At 44.6% G+C, this 12,028-nt stretch overlaps 1 protein-coding gene across 2 annotated transcripts in view; it reads left to right on the top strand.

Annotated features, from left to right (window-relative positions):
* The window catches only part of sirt1 (sirtuin 1), a 33,412-nt gene that overhangs the window by 345 nt on the left and 21,039 nt on the right, over window positions 1-12,028 (top strand). The window contains exon 2 of one of the 2 annotated variants that reach the window (XM_060841849.1): window positions 10,751-10,888. In XM_060841849.1, coding sequence (XP_060697832.1) covers window positions 10,751-10,888 — 138 coding nt within the window. Of the gene's footprint in view, window positions 1-10,750; window positions 10,895-12,028 lie in introns of both variants that reach the window. The other variant, XM_060841848.1, reaches the window with a different exon arrangement.

Genomic DNA, 12,028 nt, shown 5'->3' with positions numbered 1-12,028 from the left:
CAGGGAGGGGCAGGGAGAGGTGGGGGATATGGGTGGGGGGAGATGGAGGAGTGGGGAGTGTGTGGGAGGGGGTGTGGGAGTGTGTGGGAGGGGGTGGGGAGTGTGTGGGAGGGGATGGCGGGAGTATGTGGGAGGGAGTGGGGAGTGTGTGGGTGGGGATGGCGGGAGTGTGTGGGTGGGGATGGCGGGAGTGTGTGGGTGGGGGTGGGGAGTGTGTGGGTGGGGATGGCGGGAGTGTGTGGGAGGGGGTGGCGGGAGTGTGTGGGAGGGGGTGGCGGGAGTGTGTGGGAGGGGGTGGCGGGAGTGTGTGGGAGGGGGTGGCGGGAGTGTGTGGGAGGGGGTGGCGGGAGTGTGTGGGAGGGGGTGGCGGGAGTGTGTGGGAGGGGGTGGCGAGTGTGTGGGAGGGGGTGGCGGGAGTGTGTGGGAGGGGGTGGCGGGAGTGTGTGGGAGGGGGTGGCGGGAGTGTGTGGGAGGGGGTGGCGGGAGTGTGTGGGAGGGGGTGGCGGGAGTGTGTGGGAGGGGGTGGCGGGAGTGTGTGGGAGGGGGTGGCGGGAGTGTGTGGGAGGGGGTGGCGGGAGTGGAGTGATTGAAGTCTGCGAGGATGGCTGAGACAGATTGGAAATGGGGATTTGAGAGGAGAGATGTGTAGGAATGGGGAGGTGGTACCGAGTTTGGTATGGTCAGGGAGTATTGAAGGTGGGCTGGCACATGAGGATTTGCCGAGGGTCTGGACATTGTGGAGAGGAGTGGAGTCGCACCAAATGTGGAGAGTCACCAACTGCAGGTGGGGTAATCGGGGGTACAATTGGCAAGGGGAAGGGGATGGCTGCTGAATGACTGTCAAATGGTAGGCAGTGAACAGGGCAGGAGATGGCTGAGTGATATTACCACTAGACACAGGCAGTGTTCTGCATTCATATCCCACCATGGCAGATGGAGAACTTTGAATGCACCAGAGTCTAATGATTGCTGTGAAACCATTGTCAATTGACAGAAAAACTTGTTTGGTTCACTAATGTCCTTTTAGGGAAAGTAACCAGTGTCCTTATCTGGTGGACTTACATGTGACCTTAGACCGACAGCAATATGGTTAACTTTTCCCTGCCATCTACAACTGACTTGTGAAAATCACTAGAAAGTCTCTCAGAAACCAGGCGACTACCTGGTTTTGAGTTAGGCACCAGAAAAGGCACCAACAAACATAGCTTTGCCAACTCTGTGAAGTTGTCTTGACAAACATCTGAAGATTGGTTCCAAATTGGAAAGCTGTCTCTGAGATTCCTGATGAAGGGCTTATGCCCAAAAAGGCCAAATTTCCTGTTCCTTGGATGCTGCCTGACCTGCTGTGCTTTTCCAGCAACACATTTTCAGTTCTGTCTCAGAGATTAATCAAGTAACAACCTGACATAGTCTCACTCATAGAATCATATCTTCCAAATGATGTCCCGCTATCAGACCCGGCAGAGGTGGCACAGTGGTGTATAGTTGGGAGGGAGTTGCCCTGTGAGTCCTCAACATTGACTCTGAACCCCATGAAATCCCTCAGAACCAGGCCAGACATGGTCACAAACATTTCCTGCAGATTATCATATGTCTTCCTTCCTTGGCTGATGAATCAGTACTCCTCCATGTTGAACAATACTTGGAGGAAGGAATGAGGTGGGCAAAGTGTACCCTGGGTGTGGAGTTTCTCAGCAGCAGTACTACTGATCAGGTCAGGTTCTAAAGAACATAGCTGCTAAACTAAATCTTTGGCAGGTTGTGAGGAAACCAACAAGAGAAAACATAGTTGACCTCACCCTCACCAATCTCATCCTCTCAAATCTGCTACCCCAGATATATTTGTCCATGATAGTATTAAGTAAGCGTGACAACTGCACAGTCCTTGTTGGATACAAAGTTCAGTCGTCTTGTTGCGAATGCCCTCCATCGTGTTGTGTAGCACTAAATGAGACAGACTTTGACTAGATCTAGCAACTCAAGACTGGGCATTGAGATGCCATGGGTCACTGGCAGCAGCAGAATTGCATTCAAACACACTGTGCACCCGCCTGGCCTGGCATAATTCCCCTTTCTACCATTGACATCAAGCCATGGAATCAACCCTGGTTCAGTGCAGTGTGTAGGACGGCATGCCAGGAGCAGCACCAGGCAAACCTAAAAATGAGGTGACAACCTGGGAACAGACAAAGCAGGACTCCTTGTGTACCAAATAGCATAAGCAGTGATAGACAGAGCTAAGTGCTTCCACAATCAATGGATCCAATCTAAGCTCTGCAGTCCAGCCACATCCAGTCCTGAGTGGTAGTGGACAATTAAACAACTCACTGGAGGAGGCTGCACAAATAATCCCATCCTCAACAATGGTGTTGGCCAGCACACTAATGTAAAACATAGAGCTGAAGCATTTACAAAAATCTTCAACCAATGTTGCCAAGCGGATGATCCATCTCAGCCCCCTCCAGTGGTACCCATCATCATAGATGTCTGTCATCAGCCAATTCAGTTCAGTCATGTGAGGTCAAGAAACGGTTGAAGATATTAGATCCTGTTAAGATTCTGGGCCCTTACAACATTCCGATGACAGTACTAAGTTCTGTGCTCCACAACTTGCCACACCTTTGGTCAAACTGTTCCAGTACAGATGCAATACTGGCATCTACCTGACCATGTGGAAAATTGCGTGGGTAGCTCCTGTACTCTCAAAGCAGGACCTATCCAACGTGGGCAGTTATCTTCCCATCAGTCTGATCTCAATCGTCAGCAAAGTGTTAGGAGGTGTCAATGTCCATGCAGTACTTGCTTAACAATAACTTGTCTAGTAATGCCCAGTTTGGTTTCCATTAGGGCCATTCAACTCCTGTGTTCATTACAGACTTAGTTCAAATATGAACAAAAGGTCTGAAATTTCGAAGTGAAAGTTATTACTCTTGAAATGAAGGCTGCATTTGACTGAGTGTTACATCAAGATGCCCTGCAAAACTGGAGTTAATGGGAATTGGACAAAATTTCTCTGTTGGTTAGAATCAAAGCTGGCACAAAAGATGTGGTTCTTGGTGGTCAAACATCTGCATTCTAAGACCTCTTTGCAGTAGGGTGCTTGGCCCAAACATCTTCAGCTGCTTCTTAAATGACCATATGCACTTCTGTGCTTTTGATTTGAGGTATATTTATCGATGGTTCTGACCATTGTACAGTCATTCACAATTCCTCAGATTGAAGTAGTTCATGTTTCATATTGTCCAAGTTTTGCTTCATTGAAAGTTTAGTCTAAAAGGTGACAAGTAACATTTGTGTCACACATTGAGAATTTAACCTTGAGATTCGATGAAATTACCACCCTGAATCTCTTCACTCACCATTCTGGGGGTTACCACAGACCAGAAACTGATCTGGACTAGCCATATAAGTAGAGTGGTGCTGGAAAAGCACAGCAGGTCAGGCAGCATCCGAGGAGCAGGACAATTGACGTTTTGGGCAAAAGTCCTTCATCAGGAATAGAGGCAGGGTGGCTGCAGAGTAGAGAGATAAATGTGAGGGGGGGGGGGGAGGGGGTGGGGGTGGGGAGAAAGTAGCATTGAGTACAATAGGTGAATGGGGATGGGGATGGAGGTGATAGGTCAGAGAGGAGGGTGGAGTGGAGAGGAGAGGTGGAAAGGAAGGTAGGCAAGAGGACAGGTCATGAGGATGATGCTGGAGTGAGGCGGGGGAAGGGGAAATGAGGAAACTGGTGAAATCCACATTGATGCCCTGGGGTTGAACATGGACAGAACCCCCCCTGGTGTTCACCTTCCACCCGACCAACCTTCGCATAAACCACATCATCCGATGATATTTCCGCCACCTCCAAACAGACCCCACCATCAGGGATATAGTTCCCTCCCCACCCCTTTCCACTTTCTGCAAAGACCGTTCCCTCCGTGACTACCTGGTCAGGTCCACGCCCCCCTACAACCCACCCTCCCATCCTGGCACCTTCCCCTGCCACTGCAGGAATCGCAAAGCCTGCGCCCACACCTCCTCCCTCACCTCTATCCAAGGCCCTAAAGGAGCCTTCCACATCCATCAAGGTTTTACCTGCACATCCACCAATATCATTTATTGTATCCATTGCTCCCGATGCGGTCTCGTCTACATTGGGGAGACTGGACGCCTCCTAGCAGAGCTCTTCAGAGAACATCTCTGGGACACCCACACCAATCAGCCCCACCACCCTGTGGCCCAACATTTCAACTCCCCCTCCCACTCAGCCGAGGACATGGAGGTCCTGGGCCTCCTTCACTGTCGCTCCCTCACCACCAGACGCCTGGAGGAAGAACGCCTCATCTTCCGCCTCAGAACACTTCAACCCCAGGGCATCAATGTGGATTTCACCAGTTTCCTCATTTCCCCTTCATTCCCCTCACCCCCCCACCTCACCGTTCCACACTTTCAGCTCAGCACCGTCCCCATGACCTGTCTTACTTCCTTTCCACCTATTCACTCCACCCTCCTCTCTGACCTATCACCTTCATCCCCACCCTCATTCACCTATTGTACTCTTTGCTACCTTCTCCCCAGCAACCCCCCCACCTTATCTCTCCACTCTGCAAGCACCCTGCCTCTATTCCTGATGAAGCACTTTTGCCCAAAACGTTGATTTTCCTGCTCCTCGGATGCTGCCTGACCTGCTGTGCTTTTCTAGCACCCCGTAATCTAGACTCTGGTTTCCAGCATCTGCAGTCCTTGTTTTTACCTAGCCATATAAGTACATTGGCTACCAGAGTAGATTGGAGGGTATGAGTTCTGCAGCAGGCAGCTCACCTGCTGACTCCCCAAAGCCTGAACAATACCAACAAGTGTGTAATGGAGTATTTCCCACTTGACTGGTGTGCAGCTCTGACAACTGACAATACTTAAGCTTAACCACATTCAAGACAAAGCAGCCTGCTTGATTGGCACTGTATCCACAAGCATCCACTCCATTCTCCACCGATGTTTAGTAGCAGCAGTGTGTAGCATCCACTAAGATGCACTGCAGAAATTCACTGAGAGTCCTTCGACAGCATCTTCCAAACCCACAACCGCTAGCATCTAGAAAGATAAGGACAGCAGGCATGTGGAAACACCAGTTGCAAATTCCCCATGAAACTACTCATCACTTTGGAAATATATTGCCAGTCTTTCCCTGTCACTGGGTTAAAATCCAGCAATGTCTTTCCTAACCGCTCTCGCTACCTTCTCGAGGGCAACTAGGGATGGAAATGAATGCTGGCCCAGCCAATGAAAGGATATTTTTTTTAAATCACTTTTTTTTAAATCAGCAATTGAATCTCCCAAATGTGTTGTGACCTTCTTTCTGAACTGAATTGTTGACCAATGAACAAGCTACCTTTTCTGGTTTCGAAAGGAGTTCAATACTTATATGCATGAATATCTTTCAGGTTCTGTGTCTGCATCTCTCAAGGCTAGAAGTGAGCAGTGTCATCATTATGGCATATATGCATCCCTTGCATGACCTGTAAGCAATGAGACCAGGAGTGGGTCGTTTGGACCCTCAAGCCTGTTTTGCCATTCAATATGAAATATTCCTTGTGTACATTTTCCTGCGTTTCCCCCGTAACCTTTGGTTCCCTCGCGGAGCAAGATGCTTTCTATTTCAGCCTTAAATATTCACATGGACTCTGCCCCCACAGCTTTCTGTGGCGAGGAGTTCCAAAGACCGAGAAGAAATTCATCCTCGTCTCAGCATTAAAGTGGCTCTCCTTTATTTCTGAGACTATGCCCTCTGGTCCTAGACTCTCCCCTGTGGGGAATCATCCTCTCAGCATTTACCCTGTCAAGCCTCTTGGAATCCTCTAGATCACATCTCATTCTTCAACAATTCCAGAATTCACAACCTGGAAACAGGCCATCGGCTCCACTAGTGCATTTGCTTCATTCCAACCACTTTTCTCCCTACTCCACCTCAATGATACACCATTATATTGTTCCTTCCTTCCTTCCTTCCTCCTGTACTTAACACTGCTAGCATAAGTTAAAGCTGTAGTTAAAGTTCAGTTATAAAAGTTGCAGAGCAAATTGTCACTGTGCTATACCCGCAAAATTCCATGGAAGGTGGTTGAATAGTTATGTCTATTGTGAGATTTTAATAAGCTAACTATTCTAACTCAAAACTTAGTGTTAAGGTTAGAATGAATTGGTGTTTTGAGTTTATTTGTAATTTCATTTGTTTACACTTGGCTTCAATTAACTGGGTGTTTGCCAGGTGAGGAGGACACATGTCTGAGAATGCTTCACAGTAAAGTATGGGTTCAGCACAGTGGTTCAGTGGTTTGCACTGCTGCCTCACGGAACTAGGGATCTGGTTCAGTTTTTCTCTTGGGCAACTGTCTGGGTGGTGTTTGCACATTCTCCCCGTGACTGTGTTAGTTTCCTTTGGGTGCTCTGGTTTCCTCCCACAGTCCAAAAATGTGCAGGTTAGGTGGATTAGTCATACTAAATTACCCAATAGACAATAGGTGCAGGAGTAGGCCATTCTGCCCTTCAAGCCTGCACCACCATTCATTATGATCATGGCTGATCATCCTTAATCAGTATCCTGTTCCTGCCTTATCTCCATAACTCTTGATTCCACTATCCTTGAGAGCTCTATCCAACTCTTTCTTAAATGAATCCAGAGACTGGGCCTCCACTGTCCTCTAGAGCAGAGCATTCCACACAGCCACCACTCTCTGGGTGAAGACATTTCTCCTCATCTCTGTCCTAAATGGTCTACCCCGTATTTTTAAGCTGTGTCCTCTGGTTCGGCACTCACCCATCAGCGGAAACATGTTTCCTGCCTCCAGAGTGTCCAATCCTTTAATAATCTTATATTCTTAATCAGATCCCCTCTCAGTCTTCTAAACTCAAGGGTATACAAACCCAGTCGCTCCAGTCTTTCAGCATATGGTAGTCCCGCCATTCCAGGAATTGACCTTGTGAACCTACGCTGCACTCCCTCAATAGCCAGAATGACTTTCCTCAAATTTGGAGACCAGAACTGCACACAGTACTCCAGGTGTGGTCTCACCAGAGCCCTGTACAGCTGCAGAAGAACCTCTTTGCTTCTGCATAATGTTTAGGGGTGTTCAGGCTATGTGGATTAGCCAGGGATAGGGGAATGGGTCTGGGTGGGCTGCTCTTTGTGGAGGGTTGGTGTGGACTTTATGGGCTGAATCGCCTGCTTTCACACTGTAAGAATTCTGTTGATTGTATGAATAGACAGCAAGCTGAAGGAAAGGAATTGGAGAAGCATGCCCTTGAATAAATAGGTTTTAATAAAACTTACACATGGGTAGCAGCAAAGCAAAGGGAAATAATTTCAGGAGGAAGTTCTGGTCATCAATAGAGGAACACAAGGTGGGCAGATGTAATGAGGCCATTGTTAGGGATTAAGCTGATCGATATGCTACTGAAACGATCAAAAAATCTAAAGTAGACATTTTTAAAAGTGTTTGTATTTTAAAGGTTGTGGAGAGCTTTGTTTGTTTTAGGTTATAGTTTGAAGCAGGGAGGGTGCTGTGCATGTGTTATTCCTCTCGAATCTGCTGTTGTACAACAGACCGACTTGTTCATGTCGTCCCTAGTTTTTAAGACTTTCCTCTACGCCATCAATTTTTGTGATATTTGTAAATTTACTGATCATACCTCCAGTATTAATATCTAGATCATCTTTGTACTCTACAAACAGCAAGAGACCTAGTGCCAAACCCTGTGGTATGCCACTAGACACAGACTTGCAGTCACCAAAAAAAACCCTTCAACCATTACCCTCTGCCTCCTGCCCTTGAACCAATTTTGAGTCGAATTTATCAAATTGTACTGGATCCCTGCCGATCCTGACTTTTGCGACCATTCTCCCCTGCAAATTCATGCCAAAAGCCTTGAAGTCCAGGCAGACTACATCAGCTGTACTAGCCTCATCTATACACCTTGTTACCACTGTGAAAATTCAATTAAATGATTCGACATGATCTCCCCCAGCTGTTTGACATGTGCCTCATCCAGAATGGGTGCCAGGTTTGGGATAACCATTACTAGATTGTAAAGTCCACCATATAACATAAGTAGAACACGTAACAGTGGCAGATGTGTACTTAAATATAATTAACACTTTCTGGGGCATTTCATTGTTGTATTTAATATATAGAAAGCTTCTTTTGGGTGACTGCTGCATAACCTGGGATATGACTCACCTCTATTACTGTCTGGCTTCAGTCTTTATCTTCAGTGATGCGAGCATTGAATTGAAGCTGTGGGAGTGTACGATTCCAATTTAGACACAGCCTTAAACCACAGTTGGAAATAAAAGGCCCTATAGAGCATAGGTGCAGACAATTCTGAATACTGTACTATCTCTTCCCCAGAATTACCATGAAATACAAATCTTGGTTGGTATCAAAAACTGTTTGGATTGCTGTTTGCAAATTGGCTGCGAGCTTTCCTCTGTTTTAACATTTCATAAAGTGTTGCTTTAGTTATACCCAACCAATTTGCACTTCCAACTTAATCAGGGTCCAGCATTAAATGTGATTACATAATTGGACAGCATTTACTAATATTCTGTAAAAACAAAACACTGACATCTAGTCAGGTGCTCATGATATGTACTGGAACCTATGTTTATTAATACATAAGGTTAGTTCCTAGAACATCTCCAGTATGGAAGCAGGCCATTTAGCCAATAAAGTCCACAGCAACCCAGTGAAGAACATCCCACATTTCTCCTGGTTCATCTAACCTGCACATCATGGGCAATTTAGCAAGGCCAGCCCACCTAATTTGCATCCTCTGTGGGAGGAAACCGACAGAGAATATGCAAACTGCCTACAGACAGTCACCCAAAGGTGGAATTGAACCGAGGTCCCTGGTGCTATGAGGCAGCGGTACTAAGTAGTGATCCATCATGCTGCTTTTACAGGCAAAAGGGAGGTGTCTGCCTGCCTAAGCACAGGGGGCCGACGCAGTAAAGGGGCTCTTCTGACCCCCCCGCTAAATATGTGGATAGTAATCATACAGACCTGTATATATGAATGATTACTCTGTTTCTGTATGCAAAGAAATGGAATGCTTATGTATGGCATGACCAATTGTACAGATTATCAAAATATTTTATGAATAAAGTATATTTTTGAAATAACAAAAAAGAGATTTGGACTCACTATGTTTGTTTCCTATTAACAAAATAGGTGACTACCATTCTCTAGTAGGTTCTCAAACCAATGGAATCAATTTGGAGTCTACTCACCTGGTTTAAAATCTAAACAAAGCCTGGCAGTTAACAGTCCGTCATTGACTTGTGCATTCTGCGTGTCAATTCCTGTACCAGTCAGTGTGCTTACTAACCACTCAACACTGCTCTCCCAATAAATGTTTTTCCTTTACTTCGGTATTTCTTGCAAATTGCACTGATATATTCAAGATGAAAAAGCTTTGACAAGATATGTCCTTTCAACAATTTCAAATTCTGTATCACCAAATGACTTGTTCAAAGAGTACTTAATTATTAGATAGTTTGGAACATCCTGAGTTTATGAAAGTCACTTTATAAATGCAATTTTTAGTACTTGTAATTGAGTAGCAGTTTCTGTAATATTCAACAGAAAATTTATATGTAGAAACAGAATATTCATCAAATATTCGATCACAGTAATGCAGCCTGATTGTTTTAAAATTGTAACGTTTTATTATGAACTTATTGACTACGACTGTTTAATATTTTACATAAGGGATAGACCATTTAGAACCGAGAGGAGAAGAAATTTCTTCACTGAAGCTGGTGAATCTTTGAAATTCTCTACACTGAGTCACTGACATTTTTCAAACCAGAGATTGGTAGATTCTAGTTACGAGAAACATTGAGATTGGAGATACAAGAAGGTGACATTGAGATTGGAGAAACAAGAAGGTGACATTGAGATTGGAGAAACAAGAAGGTGACACTGAGATTGGAGAAACAAGAAGGTGACACTGAAGTAGAAGATCAGCCGTGATTGAATAGCAGAGAAGGCTCCATGGCCCACTCCTGCTCATATTAAATATGCTTCACTGGCAGTAAATGCTAACACATTGATAATGATCAGACCTTCCTAACCAATGCTAATCTTATTAACTTGCTTTCTATACTCACAACAGTGAATTTTATTGGATCCAACAAACTAATCAACATGATGGGCTGTCATTAGCTTTCTGTTGAACAGGTCACAACTTTGGTTGAAGTTTTGGATGGAGTTACAATTGCTATGTAATTTACCAGGTCATCCAGTATTTATTAGTCATCTGCCAGGCAGAATGATTGTTTCAACCTATTATGTGTATATGCTGAGTGTGTGTTACTTTTGAGTTTTTGCATGATCTATTTTCTCCTCAAATAACCACACAAGGAGAAGCTCTCTGTCCAATTGTAACGTCTGCTGAGTGACAGTGCCCAATTTGTGCATTCGTGGCTAGATCATATATTAAATGAAGTATTTTTGTAGTTAAGGGTGCACCTTAAAATGGGATTCCAGTAGATGACCCAGTTAGTACCACACCAGAATGGGGAGCCAGATGAACACCCCCCCCCCCCCCCCTTCAAGTGTTTCCTTCAAAAACCTACTCAGAGATCAGCTCGTTGATGATATCACATGATCCTGCTTGGCATAAGATTGGGATGGCCAATTGATTATTTTCTCATAAAAACTAACTTTTGTTAAGTGTAGTTTTACAGTGTTTGTTCTTTAAATTTCAGCCAGCTTATCTGGAGGATATGAGGTAAATGCTGCTTCTGAGGAAATTGTTCCAAATGGGGTTCGTTCTTGGGAAAGTGATGACGATGACAAAACATCCCATGCAAGCTCAAGTGACTGGACTCCACGTACCCGGATAGGTACAGGTTAATATGTAATTAATGGATTATTTTACTTAGCGAAGAGCTGGAAGCTCAAATGCTTAATTCATGCACAAGTTACTTTTCATCTCTATATAGTATGATTTTATTGGCACTCAGTGCGCTCAGTAGAGTGCAATTCATTTTCTTGCTTTGACTCCTATTCTCTCCTACCTCACCTCTTTCTGTTGTCAAGCGCTCTAAAATTTTCTTCTGAAACTCCCTGCTTTACAGCATGCAGCTTAGCATAGTGAAACTGTTTGATCTTAGTGTTTCAAGCTTTGTTTTTAAAACAGTGTATCTTTAAAACTGGAGTATATGTCTGACTCTAGTCATGTTCCTCTTCACCAGTGAATATATTTTGCAGCATCCAGTTAAGTATATGATGAGGAGGTGCCGATGTTGGACTGGGGTGGACAAAGTTAAAAATCGCACAACTTCAGGTTATAGTCCAACAGGTTTATTTGGAAGTACAAGTTTTCAGAGCACTGCTCTTTTTTCAAGTAGCTAGTGGGGCAGGATCATAAGACACAGATTTTATAGCATAAGATCATAGTTGCATGCAACTGATACAGTATATTGAACAAACCTGTTAAGTCTTTCATCTTTTAGAATGGATTGCAGGTTTCGATTCATTAATATGTAAATCCCAGAACTTCTTTCAAGTCACATTCCTGAGATAACTAAAGGTTTTATATAAAAAAAAAGTTACATGTCAGTTCAGGCAATGCATTAGAGTCTGTCTGGATTCCAATCTTGAGTCAGACTGGTTCTATTTCCAAAGTAGGAATTTATAAAATGTTACATGGATTGACAGCCTTCAGATTGTATGCTTTTGAGCAAACTAGAGCATTTTTGTAAATACAGGCATGTAGCCTGGGCATATTTCCCACTGTACCACCATCATCAAATTTAGGGAAACAACGCTGGTTCAATGAGGAATCCTGGCAGGCATGCCAAGCAGCACCAAGCATATATAAAAATGAAGTGGTCAACCTGGTGAAGCTACAAAGCAGAACTGCTTGAATGCCAAAATGCTGAATCTACATGCCATAGATAGAGCTAAACAATCCAAACCACTCACCATTCTGACTTGGAAATATATTGCCATTTCTTTCACTGTCATTGGGTCAAAATTCT

The sequence above is a fragment of the Hemiscyllium ocellatum genome, chromosome 22 (genome assembly GCF_020745735.1).
Source record: "Hemiscyllium ocellatum isolate sHemOce1 chromosome 22, sHemOce1.pat.X.cur, whole genome shotgun sequence".
Taxonomy (NCBI): domain Eukaryota; kingdom Metazoa; phylum Chordata; class Chondrichthyes; order Orectolobiformes; family Hemiscylliidae; genus Hemiscyllium; species Hemiscyllium ocellatum.
This window is presented reverse-complemented; position numbering and strand designations above follow the sequence as displayed.